Source organism: Schistocerca nitens, chromosome 7, assembly GCF_023898315.1.
Source record: "Schistocerca nitens isolate TAMUIC-IGC-003100 chromosome 7, iqSchNite1.1, whole genome shotgun sequence".
NCBI lineage: Eukaryota > Metazoa > Arthropoda > Insecta > Orthoptera > Acrididae > Schistocerca > Schistocerca nitens.
The window spans coordinates 561,462,992-561,485,345 of record NC_064620.1 but is presented as its reverse complement, the minus strand read 5'-3'; the positions used below and the strand labels follow the sequence as shown (position 1 = coordinate 561,485,345).

General features: G+C 38.9%; 1 protein-coding gene across 1 annotated transcript in view; it reads right to left on the bottom strand.

Annotated features, from left to right (window-relative positions):
* The window catches only part of LOC126194927 (coiled-coil domain-containing protein 170), a 436,254-nt gene that overhangs the window by 179,018 nt on the left and 234,882 nt on the right, over positions 1–22,354 (bottom strand). The window contains exon 6 of the mRNA XM_049933307.1: positions 5,524–5,691. Within this exon, the coding sequence (XP_049789264.1) occupies positions 5,524–5,691 (168 nt within the window). The remainder of the gene's footprint in view (positions 1–5,523; positions 5,692–22,354) is intronic.

The following is a 22,354-nucleotide window of genomic DNA, read 5'->3' as shown; positions in this document are numbered from 1 at the left end:
TTTGGAAAATCGTGTTTGATTGGAAATCCCGGACAATCTCCTAATTCCTCAGAGTTATAAGCGGCAGCTATAATATTCTTCTCAGGTGAAGTGGGCACTAGGAACTCTTTTTACAAGCTTCAAGTTTTATGAAATCGCTTTCTGGGGGCCTATAAAGTAAATAGAGAGCCAGTGTTGAGAACGGCGAAAGACAGCATTATCAACATTCTAATAGCCAGAAGCTGACTCAAAACATTGCAAACATTTGTACAAGCATACATATTTCCCCCTAACTTACTCGCCGCCCCACAACGGGATCACCTTCAACATCTTATATATATGTATTGATTGTAAATAAATGGTAAATCTATTTCTGCTCCTCGTTTCTGTAATTTTACTGTATTTCCTTTATACTTACACAGTCTACTTTTCTCTCTGCCATCCTGTATGATGCATAATTAATACAAAGTGCTTGAATATTTCAAACAGCGCAAAGGCATGGCCATTGTACATTTCAGTTTGAGGATGAGCAGATTTTTCTGAGATAATGGAGGTAAATATTTGACCAGTGAAATGAAACCTTTTATACAGTATGAACTGACCATCAAATATACACCATAAAAAAAAGAATCGTTCAACACATGAATAGGAACTTTAATAACAAAGCATGCTGTATGCTTCTGAACTGTAAAACTGAAAAATTATTTCAGCCAGAAGCCGTACTGACTGCCATTTACTTGATACACTGAACACTGCCGAGTAAACCAAAAGTGGGAATTCAAGCTACTCTGAGGCATGGTTAGATGCCACACACACAGAAACTGAAATTTCTGTGGCATATTGATTCTTGGAGAACTGATTATAATAAAATTTGAATCCAGAATAAAGAAATGTTTCACAGTTGGTTACTGTGTTGTTAGCTGCAACAGGCAGAAGACATGCTTTGTTGGTGCTGCACTATTTTAGCAATTTTCACTGAGATAAACTCATGCTCCAGTGTGCTTCTTCAGCACACTAGAATATAAGCGTGCACAGAATCAGCTAAGTAAAAAACCTGTGCAAAACACATGTTTATTTATATATAAAAGTCAACTATGGAATTCTCCTTAGTGTGAGACTGCATTTACAAGAACCATGTGCTGATTTGAAGTTCTAGATTCACTTATTTTACTGATCATGTTGCTTATGTATAATCTTTCACTGATTGTACCAATACTTGTCTGTATTGTGATACATTGTGAAACTTCGAACATTTGCAAGTGCCGCAATAAACTCGTACATTATTGTCAATTATAGGCTTAAACTTAGTTCTGCTCTTTCAAAATGTTTGAGAACAGTAGGCATATGCTAATTCAAAACAATCATTCCTAATTTCATTGTACAATTACAAGAGAAATACATTATTTTTGAGAATTTTTGGACACTTACAAAACTATATTTATGCGAGTTATCAGTGTGAGTGTTTTGGATACACAATTTATTTCGTAGAATATCAGCATTTGTGATTCACAGTTCTGCCAAGAACACATCACATCTGAATTTCATTGTATATCAATGCAAATAAATGTGCCTTTTTTGAGAATTTTTAGAAGCTACCATTGTCCTTTGCATAATTCACAAGTGATTTGTGGTAAATTGGCATTTGTTATTTAGTTATGGTAGCAGATATTCTAACTAGCATATTGTGTTACATATAGTTTTCCCTTAAAGAGGAACAGCCCTACATATTGTTTGCATCTATTGTAAATAACTCTGTATTTGAGGTTGCAAACAACTATACTTAACCCCAAAATGTTTTAGGAAACTAGCAAATTTTACCACAGGTTTTTTGTGTTGCCTTGATAGAAATCTCATTTTGTGTACTTGCTTCAATTCTTATATTGAATTAGAAACTATTTAGCTCAACAGATTGAAAGCTAATCAGTGGGCTTAATTTAAAGTCATTTTTTCAATGGCATGTAATACATTGCACCAGCCAAAATGCAACCCCACTGTGAATGCTTTTCTCAGACATGGGATGAACTGGTTAACATTTGCAAGCAGCTGGAAATCACCTTGACTACTGTCAAATGATTGACAGCTGCTGTGAACTGGTGTGCTGGAAGAGCTCCTGAGAATTGTGCACTTGTGGCACATGTGCCAGAGGTACCTGAAGTACTATTGGATCCTGTCTCCTTTGCAGAAAGTATAGGATCTGTCATTACTTGTCCACTAGACTGTGAGTGGTGTGTCAATGGAGGCCTAGGAGTCCCACACAGGTTGGATGGAGACCAGGGAGGACTCATGGTGTTGTACAGATCTCTCTAACCAACAAGTTTGAGGTGCTCTCTCTCACAGAAACTGGAAGTTAGACAGTAGGACTCACTTCACCTGTTTTGGGGAAACCTGTTTTTTCCAGGGGGAGTTAAAACATACAGCGACTGATGTATGCCTTAGGGAAATGGCAGCAAGGGACAGGAAAGGACACCAAGTGCACTCAGTGTGTATGACTGGGGGCCTCATTGAACATGTTGAAGAGACTATTCCAGCAGCCACTGAGGGAACAGGGTGTAACCAACAGAAGATTGTGGCACACATTGGAACAGATGATGCCTGTTGCCTATGCTCTGAAGTCATACTTGGGTCATTCCAGCAACTGGCAACTGGTTGAGAAGGCCAGCCTTGTGCATGGAGTTTCAATGAAGCTCACTATTTACAGCACTGGCCCCAGAACTGATCATGGTCCTTTGATTCTTAGTCAAGAGGAAGGACTGAACCAGAGACTTTGAGGGTTGTGTGACAAGCTAGCCTGCGACTCCCTGAACTTGTGCCATATGGTTGAAACTGTTGGATCCCATAAATGAGTCAGATGTGCACTACACATCAGAGGCTGCTACTCAGGTAGATGACTGTTTGTGTGGGTGCACACAAGGGCTTTTTAGCTTAGGCAACTCTCCATCGAATCTAGATAACAACAGCTCTAGGAAACCCAGAAGCACCAGTGTAAGACCGAAAGAAATACCCCCCACTGGTGAGAGTATTACAATCCTAATGGTAAACTAATTGCAACAAAGTGCCCGAGTTTGAAGCGTTCATGCAATGCCGTGAAGTTCATGTAATACTAGGTACAGAAAGCTGGATGAAACATGAAACTGATAGCAGAGATATTCTTGGGGAAAATTTAAGTGTATTTTGAGAGGGTTCACAAATGGGGAGTGGAGGCAGTGTATGCGTCACAGCAAACAAAAAACTCAAATCCACTGTGATAGAAAATGAAGCTGCATGTGAGACTGTTTGAGCACAACTCAGTATCAGGTGTGGGGATAAAATGATAAATGGATTCTTTTACCACCCACTAAACCCGTCTCCTGATGTAACTGAAAACTTTAGAGAAAACCTCAATTCATTTGTAAGTAAGTTCCCCAATCATACTGTAATCATCAGTAGAGACAAAGCATCCAATACTGATTGGGAAAATTACAGTTTTGTTAGTGGTGGGTGTGGTAAAACAGTCCATAATGGGAGGAACCTCTGTTGTATACAGTCACTGTAAAGAAACTTCTAAGGAAACAGAGAATACTGCATAATAGGTGTAAACCAAAGCGTAGGGCTATAGATGCTGAATGAGAAGTATTTTGCTGTCAAGAGAGAGAAATGAACGATGCCTTCACTGACTACTATAGCAGAATATTGTCAAATGATATTTCACAGCCAAAGCAACTCTGATCATATGTCCCTAGTGAATGAGACAGGAACTGAAATTGAGGGTAGCAAAGCAAAAGTCAAAACATTTAACTCCATTTTCAAATGTCCCTTTACAATCGAAAACCCAGGAGGGTTGCCCAAATTTAATCTGTGTACCACTGAAAATATCAATGAAATAAGTATGTCAGTGGTGCTGAAAAACAACTGAAATCGTTGAAATTGAACAAAGCTCCAGGATCTGATGAAATCCCTGTCAGATTCTATACTGAATTTGTGCCTGAGTTCACCCCTCTTATAAATATAATCTATCACAGATTCCTTGACCCAAAACCATGCCCAGTTCTTGGAAAAAAGCACAGGTCACACCCATCTACAAGAAGAGTAGTAGAAGTGATCCACAAAACTACCATCCAATATCCTTGATATCAATCTGTTATAGAATCTTAGGACATATTCAGAGCTCAAACGTAATGAGGGTCTCTTGAACAGAATGACCTCCTAAATGCCAACCAGAATGCATTCTGAAAACATCAATCATGTGAAAGCCAACTTGTACTTTTCTCACATGACATACTAAAAGCTCTGGATCAAGGCAATCAGGTAGATGTAATATTTCTTGTTTTCTGAAAAGCATTTGACTCAGTATCACATCTACACTTATTTTCAAGAGTATGAACACATAGGGCATCAAGTGAATTTGTGACTGTGTTGAGGACTTTTTGGTAGGGAGGACACAGCATGTTACCTAGGATGGAGAGTCATCATCAGATGTAGAAGTAACTTCGGGTGTGTCCCAGAGATGCGTGTTGGGACCCTAGCTGTACATCTTGTATATTAATGACATTGCAGACAATATTAATAGTAACATCAGACTTTTTGCAGATGATGCAGTTGTCTATAATGAAGTACTGTCTGAAAGGAGCTGCCTAAAAATTCAACCAGATCTTCACAAGATTTCAGAATGATGCATGTATGATAACTTGCTTTGAACGTTCAGAAATGTAAAACCATTCACTTTGCAAAACCAAAAAGCATAGTATCCTGTGACTATAGTATCAATGAGTCACTGCTGGAGTCGGCCAACTCACACAAATGCATGTGTATAACACTCTGTAGGGATATGAAATGAAATGATCACATAGGCTCATTCATGGGAAAAGCAAATGGTAGACTTGGGTTTATTGGTAGAATGCCAGGGAATTGCAATCAGTCTACAAAGGAGATTTCTTACAATTCATTCATGTGATACATACTAGAATATTGCTCAAGTATGTGGGACCCATACATCTACATACATACTACACAAATCACTGTGAAGTGCATAGAAGAAGGTACTTAGGATAGTACTATGTTACGATTTCTTATCATTCTTGTCTCATATGGAGCACAGAAAGAATGACTGCTTAAACACCTCTGTGTATGCTGTAATTAGTCTAAATCTTGTCGTCATGGTCTGCGAAGCTGGACTTGGCAGCTGGTAACTGATGTCTATTGGGATATTTAAAAGCAAAAGTATGCAAAAATAACCCTGAAATGTTAGACCAATTGAAGGAAAACATATACTTTAGTGTTAAAGCACTCAGTATTATAGTTCTGCTTGAAGTTGAGTCTGTATGTGATTCCACGAGCACAAAAATGCATAGCGAGCAACAAATGTTACAATTTTTAAATTGTAATTTTTGAAAGCATTTCCAGATTTTAAGCATAATGAGGTTTTTATATATGGTGGAATGTGCACATTATTGATAAAGGGCTGTTTTTACTTGGGATGTACTGTTTTTGTAATAGTTAGCTAGGCTACATGTATAATGACTATGAACAATATTTACTCTTTAGGAGTGTATATTTATTTTGTCACACCTGCCTGAGCCTGTCTATTTCAAGCAGCTGGCTTGCAGCTTGTCTTTGGAGTGAGTCTCTGTCAACCATAGTTCTTTCCAAAGCATCTCGACAGCTTCTCAGTTCAGTACTTGCTGAAGCTAGGTTCTCAGTGGCATCAGTTGACTTTGCCCGCAGGCGTGTGGTCTCCTGCACACAAATCAGAGCATATAAAATTCTATGGCTACACAGAAAGAAATGCGACAATGAGCTATGGAAAATCTCCTGAGATTAGTGATAGATGTTAACTTATTAAACAGCATAGATACAATTATTAAATTTCCTATATAGCCTTATATGATACTCTGATACAAGATGATATAATTGGATGGATAAAAAGTCTACTTACCAAGCAGCAGCAGGACAACACACAAATAAAAAAGGTTTTACTTACACACGCTTTCAGATCCAGTGGCTCCATCTTCCGGCACAAGAGTTGAAGGGAAATGAATAAGAGTGAAAGGAAAAGAACTGGAGGGGCTTAGGGAAAGGGGTAGAGTTTGGCAAAGTCACCCAGAACCCCAGGTCATGGAGACTTACGGGTCAGGCTGAGAAGGAAGGCTTGATTGTTGGGGACTGCACCAGTCCTTTTCTTTTATATGTGTGTTGTCTTGCCTCCACTTGGTGAGTAGATATTTTATCAATCCAGTTACATTTCATTGTCAAAAATTGATTATTTTCATTGTTATGTGTAATACATGATAAGTTTGGTTATGTATCAGAAGTAATCCCTGGATGTATACGTATTAGTCTTCCGTACTATTCAATGACCTTAATGTAAAATACATATGACATTAACCAAGAAATGATTCTTCAAGACTGATGGAAACTGTTTATGTCACTATGACACACATATGGATGTCTAGCTCTCAGGGATTGATAGTCTTGTATCCTGAGCAGGAGAACTTGTGTAGAACTGAAAGCTATGGAAAGAAATAATGGAAATTTATTTCTCTGAATCAAGTAATGCAGAAGTAGGTGTAATAATACATAAGAAACATCAATACAGAGACTCCTATGAATGGTATAATGAACACTTTATAGTAGTCAAGATGGACAAGAAATCAACACCCACCACAGTAGTTCACCTTCATTGCCTGCTGACTCAACATATGATGAAGAGATTGAAAGAATGTATGACAAGATAAAATAAATTATTCAAATAGTTAAGAGAGCCAAAAATTTAATTGAGTTGGGGGAATGGAATTTCATAGTAGGAAAACAACAAGAGGGAAAAATTATAGGAGACCATGGGCCGGGGGAGATGAATGAATGGGGAAACTATATGATAGAATTTTCACAATTTAATCATTGCTAGTACTTGGTTTAAAAATCAGGAAAGAAAGTTTATACATGGAGTGGACCTGAAGAGACCAGGAAATTTAAAGTAGGTTATGTAATGGTTAGGCAGAGATCAGTTCCTTCAGTATCTTTGTGACTCTCTTCCATGGATCAAACAAACCTATGACCACTTGTGCTGTCCTTCTCTGTATATGTTCACTATCCCCTCTTAGTCCTATTTGGTATGAATCCCACACATGAGCAGTATTCTAGAACCAGTTGCATGAGTGACTTGTAAGCAATCTCCTTTGTAGGCTGACTGCACTTCCCCAGTGCTTTACCAATAAACCGAAGACTACATCCTACTTTACCCACAATTGAGCCAATATGATTATTCCACTTCATATCCCTACAAACTGTTACATCCAAGTATTTGAATGCGCTGGCCAATTCCAACAGTGATGCATTGAAGTTATAGTCATAGAATACTTTGTCTTTTTTTTTTTTTTAATTTTGTGAAGTGCACAGTTTTACATTTCTGAACATTTAAAGCAAGTTGCCAATCTTGGCATCACTCTTGAAATCTTATCAAGATCTGATTGAATATTTATGCAGCTTATTTCAGATAGTACTTCATTTTAGATAACTGCATCATTTGCAAAAAGCCTGCTGTTACTTTTAATGTTGTCTGCAAGGTCATTAATATGCAAAATGACCAACAAGGGTCCCAACACACTTCCCTGGGGCACATCCAAAGTTACTTCTACATCTGACAATGACTCTCCATCCAAGACAACATGCTGCATCCTCCCTACCAAAAAGTTCTTAATCCAGTCACAAATTTCACATGATACCCCATATGATCGTACTTTTGACAATAAGTGTATGTGTGGTACTGAGTGAAATGCTTTTCAGAAATCAAGAAATAATGCATCTGTCTGACTGTTTCGATCGAAAGCTTTCAGTATGTCATATGAGAAAAGTGAGAGTTGGGATCCACATGATCGATGTTTCCGAAATCCAAGCTGGTTGGCATTGAAGAGGTCATTCTGTTCGAGATATCTATTATGTTAGAGCTCAGAAAATGTTCTAAGCTTCTACAACAAATCAATGTCAGGGGCACTGGATGGCAGTTTTGTGGATCATTTCTACTACCCTTCTTGTAGATGAGTATGACCTGTGCTTTTTTCCAAGAACTGAAACTGTAGAAAGGTGGGAAATTAAGGTCATGGGACTTGGATGAGTAGAAATAACTAAATGCTGTTGTCATTTTGATTGGGGCTGTTAGGCAATTATTAAGTGAAGTAAGGTTAAAGAGCACAAAGGAAGATGAACAGGTTGTCTTGAGAGATGAAGTAGTGAACACATTAGAAGGTAAAATATGTGGAAGACAAGACCAAGAAGAAATTCTTGGATGATGCTCAAGACACTGAATCTCAAAGACGTAAGGATAAAATATAAACATGCAGTGTATGAAGCAGGCAAAAGAGAATAAAGGTGTCCAAAAAATGAGATTGACAGGAACTGCAAAATGACAAAGTAGCAATGACTAGATAAGAAATGCAAGAATGTAGAAGCATGCATAATTAGGGGGTAGACATGCTGCCTGTATGGAAAGTAAATAAACTTCTGGAGAAAAGAGAAGCAGCTGTATGAATACCAAGAGCTTACATGCTGAACCATTAAGAAACAAAAAAGGGGCAGTCGAAAGGTGGAAGGAATCTATTAGAGTTATACAAGGGAAATGAACTTGAAGACAATGCTGTGATTTTAAACTTTCTGTTGCTCTAACTTTTAGGTACCTGTATTCTGGCTTGCCCCCCATGAACCATAGACCTTGCCGTTGGTGGGGAGGCTTGCGTGCCTCAGCGACACAGATGGCTGTACCGTAGGTGCAACCACAACGGAGGGGTATCTGTTGAGAGGCCAGACAAATGTGTGGTTCCTGAAGAGGGGCAGCAGCCTTTTCAGTAGTTGCAAGGGCAACAGTCTGGATGATTGACTGATCTGGCCTTGTAACACTAACCAAAACGGCCTTGCTGTGCTGGTACTGCAAACAGCTGAAAGCAAGGGGAAACTACAGCTGTAATTTTTCCCGAGGGCATGCACCTTTACTGTATGGTTAAATGATGATGGCGTCCTCTTGGGTAAAATATTCCGGAGGTAAAATAGTCCACCATTCGGATCTCCAGAAGGGGACTACTCAAGAGGATGTCGTTATCAGGAGAAAGAAAACTGGCATTTTACGGATCGGAGCGTGGAATGTGAGATCCCTTAATCGGGCAGGTAGGTTAGAAAATTTAAAAAGGGAAATGGATATGTTACAGCTAGATATAGTGGGAATTAGTGAACTTCAGTGGCAGGAGGAACAAGACTTTTGGTCAGGTGACTATACGGTTATAAATACAAAATCAAATATGGGTAATGCAGCAGTAGGTTTAATAATGAATAAAAAAATAGGAGTGAGGGTAAGCTACTACAAACAGCATAGTGAACGCATTATTGTGGCCAAGATAGACACAAAGCCCATGCCTACTACAGTAGTACAAGTTTATATGCCAACTGGCTCTGCAGATGATGAAGAAATTGATGAAATGTATGATGAGATAAAAGAAATTATTCAGGTAGTGAAGGGAGACAAAAATTTAATGGTCATTGATGACTGGAATTCGAGAGTAGGAAAAGGGAGAGAAGGAAACATAGTAGGTGAATATGGATTGGGGCTAAGAAATGAAAGAGGAAGCCATCTGGTAGAATTTTGCACAGAGCACAACTTCATCATAGCTAACACTTGGTTCAAGAATCATGAAAGAAGGTTGTATACATGGAAGAACCCTGGAGATACTAGAAGGTATCAGATAGATTATATAATGGTAAGACAGAGATTTAGGAACCAGGTTTTAAACTGTAAGACATTTCCAGGGGCAGATGTGGACCCTGACCACAATTTATTGGTTATGAACTGTAGATTAAAACTGAAGAAACTGCAAAAAGGTGGGAATTTAAGGAGATGGGACCTGGATAAACTGACTAAACCAGAGGTTGTACAGAGTTCCAGGGAGAGCATAAGGGAACAATTGACAGGAATGGGGGAAAGAAATACAGTAGAAGAAGAATGGGTAGCTCTGAGGGATGAAGTAGTGAAGGCAGCAGAGGATCAAGTAGGTAAAAAGATGAGGGCTAGTAGAACTCCTTGGGTAACAGAAGAAATATTGAACTTAATTGACGAAAGGAGAATATATAAAAATGCAGTAAATGAAGCAGGAAAAAAGGAATAGAAACGTCTCAAAAATGAGATCGACAGGAAGTGCTAAATGGCTAAGCAGGGATGGCTAGAGGACAAATGTAAGGATATAGAGGCTTATCTCAGTAGGGGTAAGATAGATACTGCCTACAGGAAAATTAAAGAGACCTTTGGAGAAAAGAGAACCACTTGTATGAATATCAAGAGCTCAGATGGAAACCCAGTTCTAAGCAAAGAAGGGAAAGCAGAAAGGTGGAAGGAGTATATAGAGGGTCTATACAAGGGCGATGTATTTGAGGACAATATTATGGAAATGGAAGAGGATGTAGATGAAGATGAAATGGGAGATACGATACTGTGTGAAGAGTTTGACAGAGCACTGAAAGACCTGAGACGAAAGAAGGCCCCGGGAGTAGACAGCATTCCATTACAACTACTGACGGCCTTGGGAGAGCCAGTCCTGACAAAACTCTACCATCTGGTGAGCAAGAAGTATGAGACAGGCGAAATACCCTCAGACTTCAAGAAGAATATAATAATTCCAATCCCAAAGAAAGCAGGTGTTGACAGACGTGAAAATTACTGAACTATCAGTTTAATAAGCCACAGCTGCAAAATACTAACGTGAATTCTTTACAGACGAATGGAACAACTGGTAGAAGCCGACCTCGAGGAAGATCAGTTTGGATTCCATAGAAATGTTGGAACACTGACCTTACGACTTATCTTAGAAGAAAGATTAAGGAAAGACAGACCTACATTTCTAGCATTGTAGACTTGGAGAAAGCTTTTGACAATGTTGATTGGAATACTCTCCTTCAAATTCTAAAGGTGGCAGGAGTAAAATACAGGGAGCGAAAGGGTATTTACAATTTTTACAGTAACCAGATGGTAGTTATAAGAGTCGAGGGGCATGAAAGGGAAGCAGAGGTTGGGAAGGGAGTGAGACAGGGTTGTAACCTCTCCCTGATGTTATTCAATCTGTATATTGAGCAAGCAGTAAAGGAAACAAAAGAAAAATTCAAAGTGGGTATTAAAATCCATGGAGAAGAAATAAAAACCATGAGGTTCGCCGATGACATTGTAATTCTGTCAGAAACAGCAAAGGACTTGGAAGAGCAGTTAAACGGAAGGGACAGTGTCTTGAAAGGAGGACAGAAGATGAACATCAACAAAAGAAAAACGAGGATAATGGAATGTAGTCGAATTAAGTCGGGTGATGCTGAGGGAATTAGATTAGGAAATGAGACACTTAAAGTAGTAAAGGAGTTTTGCTATTTGGGGAGCAAAATAACTGATGATGGTCCAAGTAGAGAAGATATTAAATGTAGAGACTGGCATTGGCAAGGAAAGCGTTTCTGAAGAAGAGAAATTTGTTAACATCGAGTATAGATTTAAGTGTCAGGAAATCGTTTCTGAAAGTATTTGTGTGAATTGTAGCCATGTATGGAAGTGAAACATGGATGATAAATAGTTTGGACAAAAAGAGAATAGAAGCTTTCGAAATGTGGTGCTACAGAAGGATGCTGAAGATTAGATGGATAGATCACATAACTAATGAGGAGGTATTGAATAGAATTGGGGAGAAGAGGAGCTTGTGGCACAACTTGACTACAAGAAGGGAGCGGTTGGTAGGACATGTTCTGAGGCATCAAGGGATCACAAATTTAGCATTGGAGGGCAGCGTGGAGGGTAAAAATTGTAGAGGGAGCCGAAGATATGAATACACTAAGCAGATTCAGAAGGATGTAGGTTGCAGTAAGTACTGGGACATGAAGAAGCTTGTACAGGATGGGGTATCATGGAGAGCTGGATCAAACCAGTCTCAGGACTGAAGACCACAACAACAACAACATTCTGGCTTGCCAGCTTCAGTTAACGCGTTTGTAGTTTTTCTCCTTAATTGTCAATTTAATTCAGCAGTATGTTTGTTAATCCAAGGATTTCTATGGAGCCTTGTCTCTTTGTGTAATTGTTCCTCTGCTGCCTTCCCCATCTACCTGTTTGCCTCCTACTGTGTTCCTTTCCACTGTTTCAATCAATAGTAGACTTATGTTGCCTCTGAAACTCTCAACCATTTCTGTTCGTGATTTCTTACATCTCTGCAGTTTCTTCAGCTTTTAATCTGCAGTTCATAATGAATAAATTATGGTCAGAGTCCACATTTGCCCTGGGAAATATTATTTTCATACAACACAAATATTAATTTACTTCAGTACTCAGTCAGATGCACAGGCTGGTTATAATTAAACTTTTACTATTTGAGCCAGTGTAGGTGGAAAACTATTTACCATATGGGTTCTTAACTTTATAGGAGTGATATTCAGACTGTGTGTTGTAGGCTTTGTGTTGTTAGTGGTGTTAGTGTCATGACTTTTCGTTTGGTACCCATACTGGTATGGTGACATAGGGTTGAACAAACTCACCAATGTGCAATAGAGTTGCCGGCAGTCAACACGAGTCTGGAGAAACTGAGCACGGCTTTAGTTCTAAAGCTGTTTTATTGGGCTGGTGCATAAGTAAAGAGAATTTTTGTTTTGCATGTTGGCATTCCGGTTGCTATAGGGTTTTTTTTATCAATTGTCATTTTTTATTTGTAGTTCATTATTGCTATTTGAGTTTTATTTTCATTTTGTCATTTGAAGATAGTAAGTGGAGAAGTGGATGCTAGAAAACGGACTGCCAAGTGGAGAAATCTGAACATTTTTGACATATTCTTCTGTTTGAGTTCAACAGAGAGGTAACAACAGCAGAGGCAGTCAGAAACATTTGGTTTGTGTATGGGAATAATGATACTGGACAGACATGGCAAGAAAATAGTTTTCTCATTTTAAGGAGGTCTGTTTGACATCAGTGCCTCTCCACACTCAGGGAGATCTTGGGGTTTGATGAGGACTGTTTAAATACATTAATCTACAATGATCCATATCACTGTACTCGTGAACTGGCAAATGTGATGAACTGTGTTCATTACACCATCACGTGACATTTGCATGCAAAGGGAAAAGTTCAAAAATCAAGTGTATGGGTACCACATGCTCTAAGCCAAAATCATAAAAATCAGCAGATGGCCATATTTGCATCTCTGCTTGCTCGTCATCATTTGGCTCATCAACAGCACTCACCATTTGTATCCTGTATCATTACTGGTGATCAGAAATGGTGTCTTTACGCTAACACACAGAAAAGAAAGGAATGGTTTAACCCAAACAAAGACCTGCATACATCCACGAAAGATAACGTTATGCATCCGGTGGAACAGCGATGGTGTGGTGTAGTACGAATTGCTTCTCCAAGATGTAACTATCACTGCTGACATTTATAGTCAACAACTGAGATGTCTTGTAGATGAAATTCAAGAACAACAACCAGGAAGACTGTGCAAAGTGATGCTACTCCATGATAATGCCTGCCCGCATTCTACTAGACTGACAAAAAACACTATGAGGAGTTGGTGGAAAGTCATTCTGGACCCACCTTTTTCACCTGACCTTGCATCTTTAGATTTTCACCTTTTTTGCTTTCTGTCAAACAACTTATAAGGAACTTCCTCTCTGGATGAAAATGTGCTCCAAACATTGTTTGATAAATTCTTTGCCTCAAAACCACATGATTTCTATAGTCGTGATATCAAAAAGTTACCGCAGCATTGGCAGACTGTTGTATCTAGTGAAGGAGAAAATATTAGTGATGACTAAAGTTTGTTATGTGTATCAGCTGTGTTTACTGAACTTATGAAAAAATGCTATGAGCTTACGCACCAACCCAACACCAAAAAGAACAGCAATAGCACTACTGCTCTTCATGAGTATCAGTGCATTAAAGGAATGCAGAGAGGTCTTCTTTTCACACCAGGGTTGAAGAACACAATTTGAAAGTTCAAATTAACTGGAAATTTGTGAATTGATCCTTGGAAAGCCCAACAGCCAACTGTGCCACAAATTGCTGGAGAAGTTTCTGTTGCCATGGTTGAGAATGTTGGACACAATGTACAATCTTCTAACAGTGCACAAGCTGTCATGACAGCTGAACATTCCATGGTCCACCATTGAATAAGTGCAGCAAACAGTTTTGAAATGGTATCCATACCAACTTCCAGACTGTTAAGTGCTTCTCTCAATGGTTTATTTATTATTCCTCTTCCACACCTCCTTACAAATGTTTCAACTTAGTTTCATTGTTCTATGATTGTGGGGAACTAATGTTTAATTATAGCAACCCTGCAGCCCCACTGTTAATGTTGTTCTCAAATACAGAATGAGCTGGTTGACATTTGTAGGTAAATGGAATCTGTCCTGACTAATGGCACATGATTGGCAGCTCCTGTGAATCGATGAATTGAAAGTGCTCCCGAGAGTCGTCTACCTGTGATATCGGTACCAGAGGTACCACAAGTACTATTCTCATTCCTGTCTCCTCTGCAGGAAGTACAGGATCTGTCGTTACTCACCCATTTGATTGTGAGTGACATGTCAGCGATACATCTAGGCATCCTATACAAGATGGGCGGGAGCAGGGAGGACTCATGGTGTTGTACTGATCTTCATAACCAACAAGTTTGAAGTGCTGTCTTTCACTGACACTGAACTAATGGGACTCATTTCACCTGTTTTGGGGAAACCTTTTTTTGTCCAGTGTTAAGAGGAAGTAAACACAAAAGGGTAGAGGCCTAATAATCATTGGCTTTCAAATGTATGGAAAATGATGTTACCCCTTAGGGAAATGGCAGCAACAGAAAGGAAAAGACACCAAGTGCACTCAGTGAGCATGCTTGAGGGCCTCATTCGACATGCTGAAGATGCTATTCCAGCAGCCACTGAGGGGGCACGGTGCAACCAGCTGAAAATTGAGGTGCACACTGGAACAAATGATGCCTGTCATATGGGCTACGAGGTCATTCTTGTGTCATTCTAGGGACTGGCAGGGAAGGTTGAGACGACCAGCCTTGTGCATAGATTTTCAATGAATCTCACAATTGTCCCCAGAAATGATCATTGTCCTTTGGTTCTTAGTCGAGTGGAAGGACTGAACCATAGACTTTGCGGGTTCTGTGATGAGCTAGGCTGCAACTCCCTGGACTTGTGCCATAGGGTCGCAACTGTAGGAGCCCCAAAATGGGTCAGGTGTGTACTACATATCAGAGGTTGATATTCAGATAGCTGACTGTGTGTGGGTGCACAGATTAAGTGACCCTCCATCCAATCCAGAAAACGATAGCTGAAGGAAACCCAGAAGTATCAATGCAAGATCCTCCTTCCAATCCAGAAAATGACAGCTGTAGGAAACCCAGAAGTATCAGTGCAAGATTGTAAGAAATGCCTCCCACATGTGAAAGTATTAATATCTTACAAAATTGTTAAGACAGGAGCCAATAGGCAGTTTGTTATTAATATCTTGTCGAGCCATTCACAACAAAGTGGCAGGGTTCGAAGTGTCCATGAAAAGCAGTGAAGCTCACATAATACTAGGTGCAGAAAGCTATTTGAAACCTGAAATTGATAGCAATGAGATTTTTGGGGAAAATTTAAGTGTATGTTGAAAGATAAGCAAATGAGAAAGGGGTGTGGTGAACTTGATGCAGTAGACAAGAAACTCAAATCCACCAAGACAGAAACTGACACTGTATGTGAGACTTTTTGGGCAAGACTCAGTATCACAGATGGACATAAAATGATAACTGGCTCCTTCTACCATCCTCCAGACTCATATTATTATGTAATGGAACACTTTAGAGAAAACCACAGTTCACTTGTATGTATGTTCCCAGATCACTGTAATCACCAGTGAAGACTTTCATCATTCAATAGTTCATTGAGAAAATTACAGTTTTGTTAGTGGTGGGTGCAATAAGCCATTATGTGAAACATTACTAAATGCCTTCTATGAAAAAATACCTAGAACAGATAGTTAGGAACTCCAGTCATGATGGAAATATATTGGATCTAATGACAACAGACAGGCCTGACCTCTTTGATGATGTCCACATCGAAACTGGTATCAGTGACCATGATGTGGTTGTAGCATCAATGATTACCAAAGTACAAAGGACAACCAAAACAAGCAGAAAGATTTATATGTTCAGTACAGTACATAAAAAAATCAGTAGGGTCGTATCTTAATGACGAATTTGAAACTTCCATCATAGGGCAGGAGCATGTAGAGAAACTGAGGCTCAAGTTTAAAAGAATAGTTGACCTTGCTCTGGATAGAAATGTACCCAGCAGAACAGTTCATAATGGGAGGGAACCTCCTTGGTACACAGTCACTGTAAAGAAACTTCTAAAGCAACACAAACTATTGCATAACAGGTGTAAAACAAAGTGTAGGACTATGGACAGAGAGATGCTGAATGAAACATGTTTGGCTGATAGGAGGACAACTGCATGATGCCTTCAATGACTACTGTAGCATAATATTGTCAGATATTTCATGAAACCCAAACAAATTCTGGTCATAATATAAAGTCTGATAGTGGTACCAAAGTTAGTGTCCAGCCCCTAGCACATGAGACAGAAACTGAAATTGAGGTTAGCAAAGCAAAAGCTGAAATGCTCAACTCCATTTTTGTATGTTCCTTTACAAAGGAAAACGCAGGAGAATTGCCCCAATTTAATCCTTGCTCCACTGGAAAGATCAATGAAATGAAGTACTAGTGTCAGTAGCATTGAGAAACAGCTGAAATGGTTAAAACTGAACAAAGCTCCAGAGCCCAATAGAATCCCTGACAGGTTATGTACTGGATTTGCAGCAGAATTAGCTCCTCTTATAAGTGTAATCTATCATAGATCCCTCAAACAAAAAGGCCATCGCAGTTTTTGGAAAAAGACACAGGACACACCTGTCTACAAGAAGGGTAGTAGAAGTGATTCACAAAACTACCATCCAATATTGTAACAGATTTGTTGTAGAATCTTAGAACATATTCTGGGCTCAAACATAATGTATCTTAACAGAATGACCTCCTCAAAGCCAGCAGCACAGATTTTGGAAACATCGATCGTGTGAAACCAAACTTGCACTTTTCTCACATGACATACTGAAAGCTTTGGATAAGGACAGTCAGGTACATGCAGTATTTCTTGATATATGAAAAGCATTTGACTCAGTAAAACACACACACACACACATACACACACACACACACACACACACACTCACTGTCAAAAGTATGATCATATCGGGTATCAAGTAAAATCTGTGACTGGATTGAGGACTTTTTGGTATGCAGGGTGCAGCTTGTTATCTTGGATGGAGAGTAATTGTCAGATGTAGAAGTAACTTCAGAAGTGCCCCAGGGAAGTGTGATGGGACCCTTGTTGTTCATGCTGTATATTAATGACATTAATTGTATCCACAGACTTTTTGCAGATGATGCAGTTATCTATAGTGAAGTACTATCTGAGAGAAGCTGCATAAATATTCAGTCAAATCTTGATAAGATTTCAAAGTGGTGCACAGATTGTTAACTTGCTTTAAATGTTCAGAAATGTAAAATCATGCACTTCACAATATGCAAAAAATGTAGCATCCCATGACTATAACATCAATGAGTTACAGTAGGAATCAGGCAACTCATACAAATACTTGGGTCCAACACTTTGTAGGGATATGAAATGGAATTATCATATTGTCTCACTTGTGGGTAAAGCAGGTGGTAGGCCTTGGTTTACTCGTAGAATACTGGGGAAGTGTAATCAGTCTACAAAGGAGATTGCTTACAAATCACTAGATGCTACTGGTTCTAGAATATTGTTTAAGTGCATGGAATCTGTGCCAAATAGGACTACAGGAGATATTAAACATAGACAGAGAAGGGCAGCACAAATGGTCACAGATTCATTTGATCCAAGGTAAAATGTCACAGAGATACTGAAGGAACTGAACTGGAAGAGTCTTGATAATATACGACGGTATGTCAATTATTATCCACAATTTAGTTATATTTTTGTTTATTTTGGTAGTACTGTCGTTTTACGTTGATGATGCATGCCGTATTTATTTGTTGTCATATCTTTGTAATTTTCAAGCTGCTTGGTTAGTTTCGTTACCGCTGCCGTGCTGTTAATCATAACTGCTCCACTGTCTACTTGCACCAAAGAACAGCAATATTCATTGATCCTTTTTTGTGTGGTCAGAAACTGTATCTGGGGCTGACAACTCGCGCATGCGCAGAAGGTGGTACCGCAGTGCTTTCTGCTTGTTGTTCGCTTATTGTTCGGTGGCTACTAGTTTCAGATTTTCGTGTTGGGGATTTTCCGAGTTTTTTTCAGTAAGTAGGTTTTCATAAATGAAAAAAAATAAACATTTTTTTGCCAATAGACTTCCTTTTATACTAGCTGTTTGTGGCAGCATTTTTTCTTTTGATTACTTTGTATTATAGAATTTAAATGGAGCAAAGAGGCGTTAATCATCTAAATTCAGGCATACAATGAGCAAAGTTGTATGCATGTACCCGCTGTATCATAATGCGATACGTTGGCAATCATTTCTTTCTGAGTAATATGCTTATAACTTTACATGGTGACTTTCGATTTGTATCGTAATGCCTTAGCTTACGAAAGTTCATGTTTGATTTGATTGCATCTCTTGCTTTCTTTCAGCATGCCAGAAAAGAGAAACGGGCAGTGATGGCGGGGAAGTCCGTGCAGTTTCGCCCAGTGCAACAGACGAGGACTGCAAAATTGAGTAGCATATTGCACAGTGCATTTCATTTTCCAAACTTGTAAAAATAACACAAGTGCACTATTAAGGTTTGGTCCTTTAAAGTGTTGCAAATTGCAGTGCATACACCCACAACAACTTTTGAAATGGTGGGCTGTGCTATTCTGTGGCTAAAAGCCAGACTCGTAAAAGATTCCCCAGGAAACGTAATGTTACAACCAGCCCGCAACTTAACACGGTATGTTCTGGTATTTTATCAGTGATCTACGCGGGTATGATCACAAAACATATAAACATATGATTTAATTCTTACATTAGAGAAGGTGAAATAAGTCTCCCTCATGACTGTGTCACACTTGCTAATTCCATCTTCTATCACTGACAGCAGCTTCCCGAAACGGGCGATGTCCATCCTCACGAAGTTCCGAAATTCTTGCGGATCTTCGGGGCCCACTTTTTCACAAGCAATACATTCTCTGCCTTCGTTACTTGCTTTCAGCCAGGGTCGAACTCAACAACGTCTGGCTTTTCGTTTTCGTCCTCGTTCTTCCCTAATCCGAAGGTTTATTATAGCTCCAAAAACAAGTGGGTCCTCCATGTTCTAATGTAAATTTAGATATGCGTGTACCTGTGTAACCAACTATCGTAATACAACGCTAACTGCCGAGTCTGTAATTCAGAACAATAGTAACCTACATAATAGAATAACAATTACTTCATAAATAATGATAAAAAAGAGTTTCTTATTAAATAGGAGCCTTGAGCTCACATAATTTGAAGTAATGACGTTTCAATATGTCACACGGTCCCCCTTGTTTCGCGCTGTAGAGCGAACGACTTTACAAGAGAGCAGACGGTTCTATTTGCGTTTCAAGCGTTATTACTCTCTACTGCGCATGAGCGCCAGGTGTACCCCGCGTGAATGGTATAATAGGTCTACGTGAAGCAGCATGTAGTTACAGATATGCACCCTTGGGGCGTTGGTGCATAGGTGTACGGTTTACGCGCATCGTGTAATAGGGGCTTAATATCGTATTCACAAGCAGACTAGTGTGCAGTCAACTGTGCAAATAAGAAACATTGTGCATGTGATAAAAATCATTTGCGAGCTGAATGTGCAACTACAAATACGCGGAGTGATACATCCGAAAGAATGCTTAACAACTCAGTTACTGTCATGAAAGAAAAAGAATCTGAAAGACCTGAACACTTGCGTTACTTAAATATCAAGTATCTGTCTAGCGCTGATGTTGAATGTTTTGGCTATAACGCTGGCAGTCCTTCCAAACATGCAAAGAAACACGAACGAAAAAAAGTAGTTGTTATGGTAGACAGCCATGGTGGATTTGCTCGTCTTCTGAACGGTTAGTCCACTATACAAACAATCGCTTATACTAAAGCGTGGTGCTTCTACGTCGAAAGTTTGCAAACATATGCGATAAACAGACGTTGCTGACTTATCCTCTGAAGACTTTGTTGTGCTTTTGGTGGGTCAAATGACTTGTACGAAAACGAAATTCACAAAGCAAAACAAGGACAGTCGACACACAAATATTTTAGTGTTGAGCATGCCACATCGGCATGACTTACAATCTTGGTCATGCGTAAATAAAGAAATAATCAACGCCAACCAACAAATTTCATTCCTTTGCAAAATTTCAGAAATGTACAACTCGTAAATGTTAACAATATTGGGTGAAGATTCCACACATAAGAAAACTGCTTGTCGCAAAAATAAAAGAAATTATCAATGCGAGGCATCAAACACTCAAATGGAAAATCATCCTGGATTGCCCCCCCCCCCCTCCTCCCCACCAATATTCAAAGGAAACAACTGTGACAAGGCCGCAGTCACCAGCATCAACAACAGCAAAAGAAGAAACAAGGTACCCCCAATATTCAGTCACAGCAACAGCAACGAATGCAGTAATAGCTCCACCAATTGCAGACCCAGCTCTTAACACCAGCAGCAAAATCATCAACAATAGCGTCAACAGCAGAATCAACAACTGGAGCAGCTGAATAAGTAAGAGGGGAGCCAGACATAGAGGAAAATTCAGCAGCAGATGATAATAGAAGAATAAGTGCAGCAGGGAAACGGAAAACAGTACTTCCAGTACACCTGAACGATTTTTTATTGACAAAATAAAAGTAAATGATCAATTAAATAAAGTCTAAAAGATCTTGTAATTTCATGCTGATTCACCCAACTGTCCAATCGTTGCTAAGCAAATTAAGTCAACATGAGATTTTATTTATTGATGAGTTAAAAAACGCTTCTGTAATGTGTATAACTGGCACTGGCTGCCTATGCAATGCCAGCCACAAAACCAGCAGACTTCAACCTGTCAGCATCATTCTTTAGAACCACATATATAGCCATGGAGGGTCCTGTATATTTATTAAAACTGGTTTTGACTACTGTAACATAAAACCCATTCAACTGTTAGCTGAAGAGAAAGTTTTTAAAGTATCTGTAATTGAACTATCCATATTAAAATTAATAGTTATTTGTGCATATAGGAGTCTGGTGGGAACTTAACAGATTTCTGTCATGAACTAGAGGCAGGTTTAAATACTATAATAAACTTCAACAAAACACTGATCATATGTGGAGATTTTAATATTGATTTTGAGGGAATCTTAAAAGGCCAGCAAAGCTTAATGGCCCTACTGGAAACATATCACATAAAGCCACCATAGATTCTCCTACAAGAGTTACACCAACAACAAGCTCAACAATTGATCAGATATAATAAACACAAACGTAATTCACAAATTCTGTGCTGGGGATCTTAATACTGGATTCAGTGATCAGTAGGCACAGTTCACTGTTTTTCGCACCCTAAGCGAAACAAATGAGAAAGGGGAACTTGTAAAAGAAACAAGAAGATTGAGTAACAAACAAACGTTTTTATACAGAGATTAAGTGAAGAAACCTGGTATGAAATGTATACTTGTGAAAATACCAACGAAAAGTTTGAAAAATTCATCGAAATCGTCATGTCCTACTTTGGAGCTGCATTTCCATTAAAAAAACAAATATGCCAACGTAACCTTAAAAAGAACAAATTGATTACAACAGGTATTAGAATCTCTTGCACAGAGAAGAGAAGATTACACAATATAGCAAAGACTCATAACATGCCTTATGAATTTCAATTATACCTGAAGCATTACAAAAGGATCCTGAAAAATGTCGTAAGGAAAGCTAAATCAATGGCAAATGACAAATGAAAATTCAAAAAAACAAATCTAAAGCAATATGGGAAGTTATCAAAAATCAAACACCAAATGAAACCAAACACTATAAAAATATAAACTTATGTTATGAAGGATGAATGATTTCTTGGACAACAAAAGTTACGGAAACTTTCAACAAGTATTTTGCAGTCATAAGTGAACAGTTAGTTAGTGGACTGGAAGAACACAACGAAGTATCACCTCCATAATCCAATAGCATAAGAAATGTGTCTACACCATTGTTCCTTTGAATATGGCACAATCTTCTGGGGCAATGCAGTAACAAATATTAAACTTCTCAGGATGCAAGAGAGAATATTAAGAATTATTGAAGGGTTTAAAAATAGGAAATCATGCAGACCCATATTCAAAAAAAGTCAATTC